This window comes from Grus americana, chromosome Z, assembly GCF_028858705.1.
Source record: "Grus americana isolate bGruAme1 chromosome Z, bGruAme1.mat, whole genome shotgun sequence".
Taxonomy (NCBI): Eukaryota; Metazoa; Chordata; class Aves; order Gruiformes; family Gruidae; genus Grus; species Grus americana.
In genome coordinates, this window is record NC_072891.1 from 20,414,124 (window position 1) to 20,431,291 (window position 17,168).

General features: G+C 40.2%; 1 protein-coding gene across 1 annotated transcript in view; it reads left to right on the plus strand.

Annotated features, from left to right (window-relative positions):
- The first annotated feature begins 985 nt into the window (after positions 1 to 985).
- DDX4 (DEAD-box helicase 4) overlaps positions 986 to 17,168 on the plus strand; it is a 30,304-nt gene continuing 14,121 nt past the window's right edge. Inside the window, exons 1-9 of the mRNA XM_054809648.1 lie at positions 986 to 1,136; positions 1,668 to 1,753; positions 5,539 to 5,602; positions 8,926 to 8,994; positions 9,437 to 9,511; positions 11,328 to 11,414; positions 11,743 to 11,826; positions 14,701 to 14,742; positions 15,994 to 16,136. Coding sequence (XP_054665623.1) covers positions 986 to 1,136; positions 1,668 to 1,753; positions 5,539 to 5,602; positions 8,926 to 8,994; positions 9,437 to 9,511; positions 11,328 to 11,414; positions 11,743 to 11,826; positions 14,701 to 14,742; positions 15,994 to 16,136 — 801 coding nt within the window. The remainder of the gene's footprint in view (positions 1,137 to 1,667; positions 1,754 to 5,538; positions 5,603 to 8,925; positions 8,995 to 9,436; positions 9,512 to 11,327; positions 11,415 to 11,742; positions 11,827 to 14,700; positions 14,743 to 15,993; positions 16,137 to 17,168) is intronic.

Here is a 17,168-nt window from a genome sequence, read left to right on the forward strand (position 1 = left end):
ATCACTTATTGAAAGCTAGTAACTCCAAGCACTAAGCACAGCCTCATATGTATCACCTAGTGGAGCAGTTTTAGGCTCACTGAGATAGAGAAGCTGGTTCTGACGTTTCTTAGCTGCTTTACATTCTAAATTGAGCACAATCTGTGTCCCGTCCTGATGTTCCTGAAAAATGAGCAGCTATAAAGGCTAGGGCTCAAGTGACCATGAGTAAGGTGAAAATAACCAGAGTGTTCGGTCAGAGGCCGCTCTCCAGTAACTTCCATCTGCTCCAGGATCTGCCTTATTGTTGCCCAAAGCCCATACTAGACATTCAGACGGTCACTGCAAAACTACAGATCTGGGGTCGCTTCTCTGCGACAGAACACATTAAAGTTCTCAAACAGGCACATAGTTTTTCAGACAGTTTTTCTGATGAGGAAAATTGTTGCATATGCTAGAGCAGGTTAACAAGTATTTATCACGCTTATGGAACAATATATACTTGTTTTACAATTTTCAGAATAAGCATTGCTGTATTATTTCACAGCATGAAACAGGTACAAAGAAGACACACACTGCAGCAGCAGCTCAGAAACACAAGCAGAAGTGTCAGAGTACTTGTCACAGTCTGTAGTAGATGCATTGAACTGATACAAGTCCTGTCTATGTTCTCCTGCACTTCAACATAAATAAAACTCCCGAGCCAGGAATTTAGCAGTCTTTCTTTTTTCTACCCAGTCTGGTATAACAAAAAAACCATGGGAAGGGGGTGTTGCTCTTAAGTTTGTTGTTTTTTTTTTTTTTTAAATATCGCCTGTTTAACCTCATTAAACATTTTTTTATTATACTAGCAGAGGTATGTTCTCTTAACTGTTATGCTAATACATGAAAATTTTGTTTGCAGTAAAATGATTAGTATCTCAGTTGCAGTTCTGCCAAAGAGTGGATTTCAGTTTTATTAGATGTTCGTAAAATAAAACACAGTTTAACAGTCATACATGAAGAAATGAAGGAATATTCAGATGCTCAGAGAGCCAAGCAGGATCATCACCAAACTACAGAAGCGCCCAGATATTGTGAACCAGCATTTTCCTGTGCTCCCTTTTCCTTCCACATGCACCTTGACGACCCCGACGCCACCACTGCTCCGCACAGCGGTACGCGCCACCTTTTTCCACCCGCGGAGCACGTCACCACAGCCACGCCAAGGCCCCAGCCGTCCCCTACTCCACAAGCGCCCGTGATGGCCTCGATCACCCTCCCCCACCCCTAACAGCTCCAGCGGCCGGAGCGCGCGGTACCTCACCCCAGCTACAGGCACCAGCGCACGCCTTCTGCTGACGACCCCCGCTCCTATTGGCTGGCGGGCGAAGCACGTGACAGGTCCGCAACTGCACGTGGCGGTGGCGTTATTAGGGGCCTCGGTGAGGGGCGCCATTTCCTTTTTACGTAGAGCTTCGGTGGCTGTAGGAGAGAGGTAGGAGCGAGGCTGGGCACTTCTCTCATGGAAGCGGGAGGCTCATTCCCCCCGCCCGGGGGTTCCCTCTTAACCGAAGGGGTGGGGGTGGCCATGGGGACAGCAAATGCTGGCACAGGCAGGCTCAATAGTGTCCCCTGCCTGGGCACCGTGGGAACCGCTGGGGGCAGGCAGGGAGTTGCTGCTAATGTGTTTTGACTCCTGCAAGCAGATCTGACAGGGCACAACATGAACCAAGAGGACTGGAATGCAGAGATGGGAGATGAGGCATCACCAATCCTCCCACCCCTTGAGCAGGTATGGGGTGGCAACCGTTGGGCTGTAGCATGTTTGCTTCTCTTCCCCTTCCTCCCACCCCCAGCCTGCTGGCCTAGGTGGCTGGTGGGCTGCAGTCCCCTGTTAATTGGATTCCTGAAGCACCTGGAGGAACTTGCCCTTAACTTGTGTGTTAAAAATGCAGTGGTTTTTTAAATAGTAGCAACTTCAGTCTTTCAAAATGTTGAGCTGCTTTGCCTCCCTGGAAGCACCTGGGATATAGTCAGTGTAGTCAATTAGTGTTACTCTTAGAGCTGTGTAAAGCTACCTCCTTATATTGGCTGTGAGAGGATGTGTACTTTTTGGCAATGTGGCATAAAAGTGGCATGTATTGGTAACTCATTAATTATGATAAATGGACTAGGAATTGAGTACCGATGTGGATAGGCTAGTGGACCAACAGAGGCTGGAAGGGAAGCAGCAAAAAGTTAATTAGGGTAGAAACTTAAAATTGCAGATCAGTTGTGGTATGGGATATTCAGGTAAAGTTTTGTAACTACTGAAAGGGGTGGTTCCTGTTGCCTGTCCTTTTTCCCTTCTAATGCAGTCCTGTTCCCTTATGTATGTCAGACCTAGTGTTTCTGAAGTTTTAAGATAAACTGAGAAGAGATTGCTGGGTTTTGGGTGTTAGTAGGCTCCAGTTTATTGCACAAATCAGATTGGTTTGATGGTCCTTATTACTGTCTATTGGACAGTGAAATAAATGGTAGTGCTGGAACTGCATTATTGGGGACTAGCAGAACTCTGTATTTTGGTGGTAGTTCTTGGCTGTGGGTTAGATGTGAACTGTAACTTCTCTGTGCCATTGATGTCCTTTTAGCTATTTTATTTGCTCTCTTTTTCTGCTGGCAGTCACTGAATTGCTGTTTCTTTTTACCACAGGAAGAAATAGAACATGAATGACTCTCTGAGATGATCTCCATTGTTCATTTAACATTGCATTTCATGTTGTTTCTGAACTGTATGGTCTTAAATGCATAGGTACTGCAGGAAGGGCGAGGAGTGCACCTGTTTGAGAATTGTAGATAGGACTTTGAAGATAATTTACAGTATGTTTTTGCAAATATGATAGTCTGCTATAGGACTTCACTGTTGCTGTTGCTGAAGAGCAGAGGTTTCCTCCCCACCAGCAGTTTAGTTGCTGTTGTTTTGTTCAGGTACCAGTGCTTGTTGTATACTTTCGTGAGTTCTTTTAATTTTCTAACCTTAAGACTACAGGTTTGATTGGCATCTCATCATCTCCAGTGATGGATAAATGGCTTAGATGGCCTTGACCACCTGTATTGGGTCTGGCTGAGACGGAGTTAATTTCCCCACAGCAGCCCCCATAGTGCTGTGCACCGGTAGCCAGCAAGGTGCTGGTAACACACCAGGGTTTTGGCTCCTGCAGAGCAGTGCTGGCACTGCACCAAGGCTGTCTCTCCAGCATCCCCCTCACCTCACCACTAGGCTGGGGGTGGGCAAGATCGTGGGAGGGGACACAGCCAGGACAGCTGACCCCAACTGACCAAAGGGATATTCCATGCTGTATGACCTCTGCTCAGGAATAAAAGCTAAGAGAAAGGGGGAGGAAGGGGGGCAGGGCATTTGTTATTTATGGCATTTGTCTTCTGGAGCAACCGCTACACATGCTGAAGCCCTGCTTCCTGGCAAGTGGCCAGACATCACTTGCTGATGGGAAGTAGAGGATAAATATTTTGTTTTTCCTTTGCTTCCATGTGTGACCTTTGCTTTTGCTTTATTAAACTGCCTTTACCTTGACCCACGAGTTTTTTTTCCATCTTATTTTCTCCCTGCCCCCCATCCTGCTGAGGAGAGGAGTGATGAAGTGGCTTGGTGGGCACCTGGTGTCCAGTTGAGATCAACCCACTGCACCACCATAAAGGGAAAATAAATGGAACGTCATCTCTTCTTGATAGCATCTAGTTGTCACATGGACTTGTGCTTGGAAAACTGCAGTCTTAGAAAATGGGTATCTGGCTTTTCAGGCAGGCTTAAATGCATCTGTAGCTCCATATGTGTAAGTGGGTCTCATCATTCTAAAAGGAGTTAACATGGTTGCTGTATTCTGTAAAAGGATTCAATCTTTTTGCTGTGTATTTTGAAAGTGTTTTTAATACCCAGCTTTTTAGGGAAGTAAACCAGAGCGACTCGTGGATGCTGCTGGGATTATGTAGCAGCTGTGTTTCCAGTTCTGGATAGTTCCCAGTCTTCCTTTCCAAGCTCTCAGGAAGCTATCATATATCCAGAAATAGATGGAACTGTTGCTTCCTCTCAGATCTGCTGTTTAAGTTGATTCTGTAAATTGCCTCTAATCTGGCTTCCACCCCACCCCTGCCTCAAGTGACCTGGGCTACTACAGCATTTGCAAACCCAGCTCACTGAAACTGGAAAAGGGTGCTTGTAGAAGTTACTGTTGGATTAAATTACTGGCAGGACAAGCGCTACAGTTAGATCAGGATGTAGTACATTTAGGTTGTTAAACCATGTGCAGCTTAATAGCCTCAAGAGCTTGGCAGCAGGTAGGAAGAATTCTTAAAATACAGTTCTGGAGTTAATAGCAGAACTACGGTGATGTCAGGTACCTACTGTTGGCCCTAGTTCTGAGCTAAATCTTGTGTAGAAATTTTTCCTATTCAATTTTGCTATTTTTTACATAGCAGCAAAATGATTTGGTGTGAAATGAAGGATAAGATACAGGAGTGTAATGAGAGCTGAAGAATAGTATTTTGCTACTTTGGATGTTGTTGAGTGAATATTGGTATCAGAAGAAACTGCAGTAAGTTTTAGGAGAATCTAATGAATTTTTGATTGTTGGTATTGGTCTTAATGGGTGCTGAAATTCAGCCTTGAAGAACAGAGAGGAAGAGGAGAGGTTAATGGCTTATCCTGATGGATGTATAAGGCTAAAAGTAAGGTTACCAAAAGAAGAAACTACAGCATATGCTTTCAGAAGAGAGGAGTCCTCCCCCTGAGGATGAAGAAGCAGCAGAGACAATGTGTGATGAACTGACCGTAACCCCCATTCCCTGTCCCCCTGTGCCGCCCGCTGAGGGGGGAGGAGGTTTGAAGCTGGGAGGGAAGTCGAGCCCGGGAAGGTGGGAGGGGTGGGGGGAGGTGTTTTAAGAGTTGATTTTATTTCTCATTCCTCTACTCTGTTTTGCCTAGTAATAAATTAGATGAATTCCCTCTCTAAGTTCGGTCTGTTTTGCTCATGACGATAATTAGTGAGTGATCTCTCCCTGTCCTTATCTCCACCCACAAGCTTTTGGTTATACTTTTTTTCTCCCCTGTTTGGTGAATGAGGGGAGTGATAGAGTGGCTCTGGTGGGCACCTGGCCTCCAGCCAGGGTCAGCCCACCACAACAATACAAACAATCTGAAAGACTGGAAAAGAAAAATACTTCAAAAGATTATGGTATTGTTTTGAACAATAAATGTTTCTTATTCAAGGCTTAAAATGTTTGTTGGCAAGGTGACAAAGATGATGCATCCATAAATCAGTTACAGAGGGCAAGATAAACTTACTTTAACTCCATGTCAGCTAGGTATAATGTGATTTTGATGCCATTCAGATGCAAACAGTATGCCATTTAGTATAGTGAAGTGTAATAAACTGGAATGAACAGAAAAATCTGAGAGACTGCATTTCAGAAGGTGCAGAAGGCAACTTCTTTCAAGTGCAAGACTTGGCAACTGCATTTGTATTTATGTACTTTACTTGGCCTGGGATTAACGTGATGTTGTGCCTTTTTTTCTTTTTGTAGGCTAGCTTCCCTGAAAGACCAAATGGCCCCTCATCTGACTTCAGTCCAAGCATGGGCTTATTCGGTATGTGAAAGGCACTTTTGATTTTACTGACATTTGGGGGAATTGATCCCTTGAACAGGTTAGGAGATTAAAGAAACCCACAATATTATCATTGTGATATTTTCATGTGTCCCTCGTGGAGTAAGCAGCATCAAATTATACGGCTAACATAATGAGTAGACTTTCCTTTTGACCCTCAACACCTCTTTATTTACTGCAGTTACATCTTGAATATAGCACATAACTTCTAATTAGAGTTAATAGGTGTTACAAGCATTTCTAAAACAGGCTGTGCTAAACATGATCAGTATTGAAAATTAATGTGATGTTGGCTAGTTCTAGCGAGGTCCTGTCTAACAGTTGTATTGAAAATAAGAAAAGGTCCGATGAAGTTGTTGAACAGAAACTTAGATAACGTTTTAAAAAAAGATCAAAAACCACAAGACAAAATATTGATGTTTGGTATCAAGTTTCTGTAAAGCACTCTTGATTTAGTGAAGATGATGCCTTTATAAACTTGAACAGAAATTTTGGATGTAGAAGTTGGAAGACGTTGAGATACAGAAGACAAGTTTTAAATATACCAAGTCAGGGTTGCTGCTGAATGTTGTTTGCCCTAGGGTTTACTTTGTGTGACTCTACAATAGTCAGATCAGGAAACAGGTTTTGCTTAGAGCTGACAGTCTGTAGGGTAAGGCAATCGGAATGTTCTCACTGTAGTCTCTGAACTTAGGAATGGTCTTTAAGACTTCTTGAGGATATTTTAACTTCAGTAAAATTCAGTCTGAGGTAAAAATTTTGAGCTCGTATAATTTAATCAATCCAACTATGGAAGAACAACCTAAACTTTATTTTAACACGTTGTGGTTAGCACAAATTATGCTGATATCATAAAACAGCCCAGGTTGGAAGGGACCTTGAAAGATCATCTGGTCCAACCTTTTGTGGTAAAGGAAGCCTAGATGAGATTATCTAGCACCCTGTCCAATACCATCTTGAAAATCTCCAGTGATGGGGACTCCACCATGTACCTAGGGAGGTTGTTCCAGTGAATGATTGTTCTCACTGTAAAAAATTACTTTCTTCTATCAAGCTGAAGCCTTTCCCAGTGGAACTTGTACCTGTTGCCCTTTGCCTTCTCCATGTGGCTCTTTGTGAAGAGATCCTCTTTCCTCTTTGTAGGCGCCCTTCAAGTACTGGGATACTGTGATGAGATCTTCCCTGAGCCTTTTGTTCTTCAGGGAGAAAATATCTAACTCCCTCAGTCTTTCCTCATAGAGCAGGTTCTCCATGTGTTTGTAACTGCTCTTGTGTTTTTGAGCAGTTAGAACATGGCAGCATGTTTATTGATGTACCTCTCCCTTGCCTTTTAGTGTACAGTTGAAAGGCAGACTTACTTTCTCCAATTCCTTGTCCCAAGACATTGGGAAATTAGGAAGGGCAGGAACAAGATACCACTTGTGCTACTTGCATGCCTCTCAATTTGGACAGTTACAGGAGGTAGAAAATTTGGAGGACAGCGTTTGCATTCATCCTAGAACAGCATGAGGTCTCCAGGTTGCTAACTTTGGTAATGGTTTGATACAGAACAAATAGGAAAGGCAGTGCTTGTGAGGAGCACTTGAATTGCAATTCAGGTGGAAGTGAATCTTGGAGCTTCCTGTTTTGTCTGTTCCAACTCTTTCTGACTAGCTGTCAGAAGCAGGTGAATGGTAATTGTGAAAGTTGCTATACTTTTACCAATCTTAATTGATTGGTTAGCAAGTAACAGTGCAGTGTACGTTTGATTTGTTGTAAGTGCTAAGCATAGCATACTTGACTAAAGAATGATTATTGGTTCTATCCTGTTCACTGTCTATAAATCTGTGGGTTTGTCCAGCATCTTTCATTAGTAGAGGTAGTAAACACTGAGGGCAGCATGGTGAATGAACTCATTAAAGCAGATGCTTTACTGATCAAGTATTTTGTTGGGATATGATGTGCTTTCCAAAAATTTTGAATATTGAATTAACTTAGTGTGCTTAAGTTGTGGAAATATCAGTGGAAGAGGAGTGATAGAATAAGAATAGATTAGGATGGCAAGTAAAGGGAAGAGTCCTCATCGCTTTAAAAACAAATAGACTTGGTCAATGGAAGCCAATCAATTGTGGTAAACCCTAAAAATATAAATTTAAATAATTAAGGTGTTTGTATTTGCTGCTTGTTACATATAAACATGAATATCAGAATATCCTATACTGGCTTTGGCACAAACTACTCAAATCTTCCAAGTGAGCAGGAACTCTGAACACTGTTCAGGAAGCAGCAGTCTAACGCTTTGAGTAATGTTGTATGAGCAAAGTTTCGTTATCGAGTGACTTGATAATGTACCAAACGTCATTCATCTTTTTTTTTCCTTTATGACAAGCTCTTGTATACAGGTGATTTGTTCTTTAACTAATATGTTTTGTTGCGGAATGTACTAGTGCCTAGTTTTTTTCAGAGATAGCTATGTTGTTATGTTAAGCAGTTTTAACTTGGAAGGAAAACAGTAACAATCAGTTTCTGTGATGTGCCATATATTTGCATATCATGGAATTTTGTAGACTTTATGTTTTGATTTCAGATCTCTATGTTGGTGGTGTAACATCATCTTGACTTTGTTGCAGAATAGGGGATTTTGGTTTTATACAGTCACTCAGGTTGGAAGGCAACGGTGGTCCAAATCCTTGTGTAGAATGGGGTTAACTGAGCAGGTTGCTTAGGACCTTGTCCAGCTGAGTTTTGAATTTCTCCAGGGATGAAGATTATACAAGTTAGCTCTCTGGGCAATTGGGCTAGTGTTTAACCGCCCTCAGAGTAAAATGATTTTCCTTATATTAAAATGGAATTTACTGTATTTCAGTTTGTGCCCACTGCTTCTCATCCTCTGTCTTCGTTTAGCCCCAGCCAGCACCTAAGCAGCATGTGGCTGCTTGCTCACTCCTCGCACTCCCTCCCACTGCCCTGCAGTGGGATGGGGAGGAGAATTGGAAGAAAAAGGTAAAACTTGTGGGTTGGGATAAGGACAGTTTTCTAGGACAGCAAAGGAAGAGGAAAATAACAATGACAATACTTAGAAAAGAATATACAGAGCAGGTGATACACAATGCAATTTGCTCACTGCCTGGAGCTGGTGCCCAGCCAGTCCCTGAGGAACGACCCTTCCTGCCTGGCCAGCCCCCTTTATATATTGAGCATGACATCATATGGTATGGAATACCCCTTTGGCTAGTTTGGGTCAGTTGGATGTACTTCATTGGTTTGTACATGAGGATGAGAGACAGTGTCAAAAGTCTTACTTTCTTGGTTTTTTCCTTTTCCAGGTGCTGCTGAAAGACCTAACACAAGTCAGCATATGCAGAATCATTTTGGGGGGTTTTCTAGGAGTAGAGGTAGGATACATGGTTAAAATTTGTAGTTTTGGGGGTGATTAAGCTTTCCTTTTGGACAAAATTTAGAATGGAGGACCTTGCAGCTGGTGTCAGAGCAGATTCTGGAAACTCAGATATTACTGTGTTGGTAGCAGTACTGTTGCTGAGTGGTCCTATTCCTTATGGGCTACAGTAGTTACACCTGTCCTAAGCTTTGTAATTTTAATTAATTTTCTTTGTCTTATAAAAGGACGCCTTTGTCACATGGTCTTTTTTTGTTGAGTGGGAGGAGGCTGCAGACCTGAGATCCCTTTCAGCCTGAATGATTCTGTAATTTTACTGTTGAGTTTTAAAAAACCCAAACTGAAACAACAAACCCACCCCCTCACCCCACCCCCAAACCAAAAGCCTACCCTGAAAGTAGCTTTGAAAGTTAAGTTGATTCTTTTTTTTCTAATTGTAGATACTGATGAATGTCTGAACAGACAGTGTCAACCAGTGGGTAGATTTGGTAGTGGAAGGAATTTTGCAAACAGAGGTAACTTTCTGGAGTGTCTGTAATTCTAGTGATTAGTTGTATTTGATACATTAAATTTTCCCTATTCAGGTGCTTAGTTTTGTTGTGTCAGAGCCAAATGAGTGCTTATTACTTGGAGGATAATACCAATCCTGATTTCTGCATAATGTAGGCAGTCAGTGTCATCCCTTAGTTTTGACTGCACAACATAAAATATCCCATCGTATTTGCCAGAAGGCAGAACTTTACATTTAAAATAAATTTTTTTTGTTCACCTCTTGCTTTGATTCCATTCTCCCTGGAGAGGGGTATTTTTCTGATAATTTTGTTGAGTCATAATATAGTATAAAAGGCAGCTGAATGTATTCACATATATGCCATGTGAGGGAGTATACCAGTGGTCTTCTGTGGAAGACCTGAAAACTTTTAGTACTGTAAAACAGTATTGAATTGCAGTCCTCTTCCTGCTTATAATGGTGAGTGCCACTCTTGTATGCAGTGCACATTGGAGAGGTTAGTAATTGGCAGTACTGCTGCATATACTTCCACCAGGTGCTGTCAGAAGCACATTGGGCAGTGGAAGCTACTATCACATACTATCTGTCTAGATAGTTCTATGGCTGTAATTGGGACTGGTTATGAAAAGGAAAGATGGAAACTGTAGTCCTGGTTTGGGCATGGTAAAAGTTCTGACCTGCAGAACAGCTGTGGAGCCACTTGATGTTTATTCTTTAAAAAAAATTTACACCATTTCTGTATCTCTTGGATTGATGCTTATTGATGCCATGGTAGGGGAATGCTAGACCTGTTTGATTAAGCAGGCAGCAACACTTGTGGTGCTGTGGAATGATGACGGACAGTTCTCCTGTAGTCTCTGGCAATTGCAAAGTAACTCACAAGGTGTATTGAAGGTCTGTACTATTTATGGATGTTTATCTAGACTGTTTTTTGCATGTAAGCCTTTAAGATGTGATTTTTTTCTTATTTTTTAATTTGAAAAAACTCAAATTACATGTAAATTGCTATGCACCAAGTGTTGGTGGAGAAGGAGCTACAGATGCTGTGGTAGGAGAACTTCTAGGTTACATTTAGAAGATGATGCTCTTTGTCATTACAGGATGATAGAACAGGTGTTCAGTTGAAGAATAAAGACTAAGGAGTAAATGTCAATATAAGTTGACTGCTGGAATCTTAGACAACACCTAAAACTGCCCAATCTAAAATGGGAAATACCTTGTTTATGCATGTGGCTGTTTACTTCCCCTCCCTCCCCATCAGGAGGGTGAATAGGGAAAGGGGTTAGAAATAAATACACTAAATATTTGGCACTGCCTGTCCCAAGCAACTGAATAAGCAATTCTGAGTAATAAAAAAAAAATAGAAACTGATAGATCTGAAAGGCAGGTTTTCAAATCCTCGCTCCATAGGACAGAGCAATTGCAATACTATCTCACTGTACTGGTTATGAAAACTGAGAAGGTACAAATGCTGCCAGTTGTCCTGTGACTGAACCAGGGGACTGAATTGATCCGCATCATAACCGAAGAGTTGAAAGTTAGAAGCTTATCTAAGTGTAATGTCAAATACTTCAAGACTTAATATTTGACTTAGTTCTTGCAGGAAGCAGTAATACAGGAGAGATTCTTGTCATACCTTTTGGCAAAAAATATTTCTTTTCTTCATTATTTCATATGTTTAGGCCAATTACTTAGTTTTATTGTACTTTTTATCTGAATTCATAAAATAAGGACTGCGAAGAGTAATTGCCAAATACAAGGCACTTGATCTACATGTTGAAAATTGGGCAAACTAAGCTCTGTGCTATGCTGTACTGCAGGTTTTCAAGAAAGGAAAGTTGTAGAAGATTCTAGTACACAAAATAGAGGTTTTAAAGAATTTCCTGGTGGCTTTGGACGAAGTGAGAGTAAGTTTGTTTTTTTTTATATTGACTGGTTTCTGTGGGAACAACATATATTTGATCATTCTTTCTGGGTTTGCTTGCTCCTGGAGAACTACAAGGACAAAGGTGAAAGTTCTGAAATAGCTTCTGTTATTCAGCTATGTTGTGGAAGATGAATGGTGCCTTTGAGAAATAGTATCACTGGGAATACTACAACATAGGCTGGAGTTACAAAGAATCTTTTGGGGCTGTTGCAGTGGAAAGATTTTAGAGTAAATAGTATTAGCTTTAAGCATAGTATTTCATTATACCAATTTTACACACAATATCCACTACACTGTATTACTTACAGGTATTAAAGATGAGCAAAGAGACAGACCTCAGCCTGGCATTTTTCTTGGCTCTAGAGGAAGAGGAGCATTTGGAGGTCGTGCAGGTGAGACTTTTTAGTAGGGTGGTGAACCTTTCAGATTTCCTCATTGCTGATTTGTGACAATGCAATACCTTCTTAGCTTTGCTAAATGTTGTCACTGTGATTGTTTTCCCTGTCTGAATTAAGAACCTACTGCAAATGTTAGATAGCTTGCACGCCCAGAGAAGACATGTTTGTAACTTTGATAAATTTTAGTAATTGGATTTTCAAAGCTGTTGTCTTCTGTAATTTTTTTTTCTTGGTCCTGCTGCTGCTAGGTCAGTTAATGCACAGTGAAGCAGAGGTGCTAACCCCAAAATTCAAAGCAAGCCTTTGAGAACTTGCTCAGTTTTTGAAATAGTCACTCTAGACTTTTTCACCACCCCACCCCCAATAAAGGGAAATACTGTTTTAGGTTGTCCAGGCTGACAAGGTTTGTAGCTCTGAGAGGCCAGTTCTTCCTAATGACTTAACTCTAATGTTGTTTTGGGGTTGTTTTTTGCTGTCTACAAAGGATCTTTCCCTCATGGTCCTATCTTCTTTTGCACTAATTCTACTGTAACTTGTAACCTATGTTTTGTGCTACCTAGAGCATAGTAATCTATGACTCACAAAAGTCTCATAATTCAAATTAGAAATACCATTAAACTAGTGTAATGGGTAGTGGATGACTGATATTATCAGTTTTGTATGATACTGGGAAAAGACTTTTTCACTGTAGAAAATATACAAGGATTCGTATGCGTTTTCAGAAGTGCTTCTTAATATCCAAAGAACAATTAATTTGCCTCTATCTGACGTAGTTTAAGATTTTCAGATTTTTCGTTCAAATAATGACTTCTAGAAGCTTAAGTGTTTATAGAGGCAACATGCTAATACTCATAGGGTACGTAACTGTATTCTTAACACAGAATAGTCATTCATTTTTTCATGACCATTGTACAAAACATTAGTAAGTAAAGACTGTTATGGATATTGGTAGGCAACAGTTGCGCTAGTCTGTATAGAGCTTCATGTGGAGAGATAATTCTTCATAAAGAGTGGTTTGTTGCATGGGAAGTATGTCCTTTTATAGTAAGAGAATGTGTCTGAGTCTAGTGAAGGAGCAGAGTAAACCCTGCTAGGCTGTTTTGCTGCTTCCATCGCTAAATAGCGGTCACATCACTCTGTTAGAGTTTGTAGAGGTAATGAAGGTTGAGCTGTGCTAGCTTTTCTTAAAATGGCTGTGCTTTTTGCAATTAGAGATATTGCGTAAGCATATTATATCTTCTGATGGAAAAATAAGTGTTTAAAAGTAAATACACACTGTATGTTGCTTCTTTGCTTGGATTCTCTGTCACCATCTCGATGAAGCTATGGTTTTGTGGAGTTGCTTAAGACTATTGCTACTGAACAGAGCATTCCTGATCCAAGTCACAGTACTGGCTGCCTCTTGAGAACTGGTATTTATGTTTTGAGTTAATAATATGGTCTTGTTGAGAATGAGCAATCAGATTAACATGTTGCCCCAATGCTAGTATTTTGTGCTTGCACTGCTGCAGTGAGGAAGAATGCAGATGAGGGAGAGTGAAGGAGACATTGCAGGGTCACTATACTTCTGTGGTACCAGTCTTAAAATTGTCAGTCTCACAGTATGATTTTTATGAATGGTCTGAGCATTTGAGTAGAGAACCTACTAACAGATTTTGTCATCTTTCCTCTTCACTCAGTCTTATATCCTTTATCTACATTTCTAGCCTCCTTTCTTTTCCAGAGAGACCTTATATTCAAGGACTTTTTTTACCCTTCTTTGAAATCAGCAACACAACATCCTGCACAGAGTAGTTAGAGGCTACCAGTTAGGTTTAAGACTTCTTCTATTTTGTGTATAGTAAGAGTAAGGACTTAAAATGGATTCTGGAAACGCTGCTGTTAATAGCTTAGTTTTAATACAGTTTTTATGTATGTAAAACATGTGGTACTTTCTCACTCAAGAAAAAATGGTGTCTTTCAAGTGATAATGAGAGCTATACACACAGTACATGGATGTTAAGATCAGAACTTTCATGGAGTGGATGTTATAAATGTATGGCTGTTGAAATAACAGGATAGTTTTCTGATTAAAATTATCTTCTAACTCTTGAAAAATCACTGGGATGACACAAGTTTATGGTAATGGCTCTTTAGTTATTTAGTAGTTGGTTATATAGCATAGAACAGGTATCTGGATTTTGTGGAAAGGTTGAATGATTCTTAAAACCAAGATGCTGTAACCATAAACAGTATGAATTTCTCGTTAGTCACAATATTTTGTTCATGTGTTTTTAGGGGAAAAACCTCACTTAAGAGGTAACAAAATGAAGTTATAAACCTGACATTTCTTTAGCATTTTAATTTCTTGTTATAGGTGCTTTTTTTGCTCATTATTCACTTGAGATGAATCTGGACAACAGTATCTGCCCTTGCAAAGCATATGCTGGATTTAGGAGGGATCATTCCATCTTTAAAGATACAATTTGCTTTATCTAGACATCTTGTGATGGTCATTTCATGATCTGGGATGATTGCAATTGATTTGATGATAGGGGACTTACGACAAGGCAAGTGAGGACCAGATCTGGTCCCTCAGCAAGATGCTGGGTTTAATTCCTTCATGTTGTTACTGCAAGGTTGTGCTAAGCTCAGTGTTCTGACATCCTCTTTTTTTTTGCCCTTTAAAAGGCAAATACGGAGCCTTTGTCTTGTGGCTTTCTGTAACTAAGCTTTCATTGCTTACCTAAATATTTCCACTCATTCTACCAACCATATCAAGATCCACTGCTGAATTTCCTAAGTGCCTCTAGGAATTTTTCATTGAGGTTCTTGTTTAGATTTTCTCTCATTTGAGCCTTTTTAACTTTGGAATGCTTTCTTTAACAGCAGTTTACAAAGAATGCAATGAAGAAATAGGTTCTGAAAGAGGTAAGTAGGTTCCTTGCAATTAACACGCCAGTTTTAATTGGCTTTTAACTCAAGGACTATTCTGTTTTTTAAAGTTACTGGAAGTAATTGGGTAAAAAACAGAGTAATTGCATAACCATCTCAAAACTGTTCATATAACAGAGGTGGCCAAGCAAATACTGTTAAACTCGGTATGTTTCAAAGTTGTTCATCTTTAAATTACTGGGCAACACTGTGATTGTTCTCGCCTAAATAAAGGCTAACTTTTTGGAATGGACTACTGTAGAATTCCTCTGTTGCTGGCTGTTTCTTCTTAATGGTAAAGCTTATCTACTTGAGACAGAAGTTAGAGAACTTTATTAGCAATAGTGTAGGCATCTAAGTGAATTATATTCATTAAAACAAGCCATGAAGGAACAGTAGATTCTCATTTCAGATGCTACAGCATCTGGCATGCTATTTCTGGAAAATGGGCTTGATGTGTTCTACTGAGTGCAAGTCAGTAAATAGAATTTCATGATTTGTATGTGCAGGAGATGAGGTTGAAATGTATGATGAACAATGACTTTCTGACATATATTGGAAGTGTCAGTTAGGACAGTCTTTTAGAGTGTTTACTTACCTGCAGTGTTTTTTACTTTAGCCTTATTTTGACTTTCTTTTATTCTTGAAATACAAAAAGACAAATAATGAACTCTGACTTTGGTATGAATAATTTTGGTTCCTGATCCTTCCTCATGTGAGGTCCCTGTGAAATGGCTTCTGCTGCTAACATTTTGCTGAGCACCAAATAATTAATTTTATATCTCTGAGTTTTATGAGTGTGAAAAATACCTTAAGGAATACAGAACTATAAATGTACTGCCATAAACAGATCAATTTTATCCTTGTGTTTTGATAAGAGCATTGTTGTTGAATAGGATAATTTATAGTGTAAAGAGTTTTTGTGGTAGAATTGGTTTTTGCATGGTGGTAAAGTTAGAGCCTAATTTAATTTTTGTGAGGAGCTCTTCAAAGTAAGGTCCTTGAGCAAATGTGAGACCAGAATGCTTTACAAAAGTCTGACTTTGTTTGTAAGTGAGTTCTAGGTCTAGTAGTATAAAACTAAGTTCTAACAGAATTCACTTAGGAAATGTCTTGCCTTCCTGGAAAGTCAAGAGAATTCTAAAAGATGTCCCACTGAACTTTAGGTTAAATAGCTCCATAATTAAAATAGTTTTATTTTAAGTTTGCTTTATATTGTTCATGAACTTGAGTGGTTGTATTCTGAAGGTCCGAAGGTGACTTACGTGCCCCCTCCTCCACCTGATGATGAACAAGCCATCTTCGCACGTTATCAGACAGGAATTAATTTTGACAAGTATGATGAAAATGTTGTCGAAGTGTCAGGACTTGACCCTCCTGCACCATTACTGGTTAGTGAACTCATTAATCTCAGGGTTTATGTTGAGTGTGATTCTGCAAGGATGTATTCTGAGTCTAGTATTGACTGCTAATGAAAATATTAATCATAGAATGGTTTGGATTGGAAGGGACCTCAAAGATCATCTAGTTCCAACCCCCCTGCCGTGGGCTGGGGCACCCTCACTAGATCATATTGCCCAAAGCCTCATCCAACCTGGCCTTGAACACTTCCAGGGAGGGGGCCTCCACAACCTCTCTGGGCAACCCGTTCCAGTGCCTCACAATAAATAAAGCTTTTGAATCTTGCAGACAATACTACATTGGAAGGAGATGCTGCCCACTTGAAAGATAGAAATTGAATTCAAAATTACATTGGCAAACTACAGAAAGGGCCCAGAGAAAGTGATACTGGATGGACAGGAAGTATAGTCCTTAAATTGCAGAAAAATACCAGTTTAGATCTTGAAAGAAAGGTCTTTGGCAGCAGTTGCTGGGAAGGCTGGTAGAGTCATCTTGTTGAAGCTTGTTACTGGGAGATCTTTAACAGTGTAAATGAACACCTGTTTTTGTTTGGCCAGAGAGGTGTGTTTGAAATAATTTCTAGCCCTGTTTTCTGTGGCTGCAGTTTATTGTTTAAAAGTAATATATAACTTTGCTTCTATTCCATTCCAGGTGGCTAGTATTTTTTTTTTAAAAGCGTTTTTTAGGGAGAAGAATGGGGAAGAAGGGTGGAGGGTGTAGTAGCAGCCATGTTGAAGTGAAGATGCAGAGGTTTTTTTCCCCCCATCCATCTTCTGAAAGGTTTTCTCACTGAAGTTAAATTGATTTTGTTATCTGTGATGCTTTTTGGTCCTGAATAGGGATGTTGCTTTAGCTCTTCTTACTAGTTTTAGCACAGAGACTCTGTATTTCATATGTGAAATGAAACTGAAGAGTTTTAAGTTTCTTTTCATAGCATGTCATGATGTGAGTTTACCTCCTCGAATCCAGATATATGGCTTCTGAGCAGTTTTCTCTCAAAGCTAGTAAGAGCAGCTGAAGGC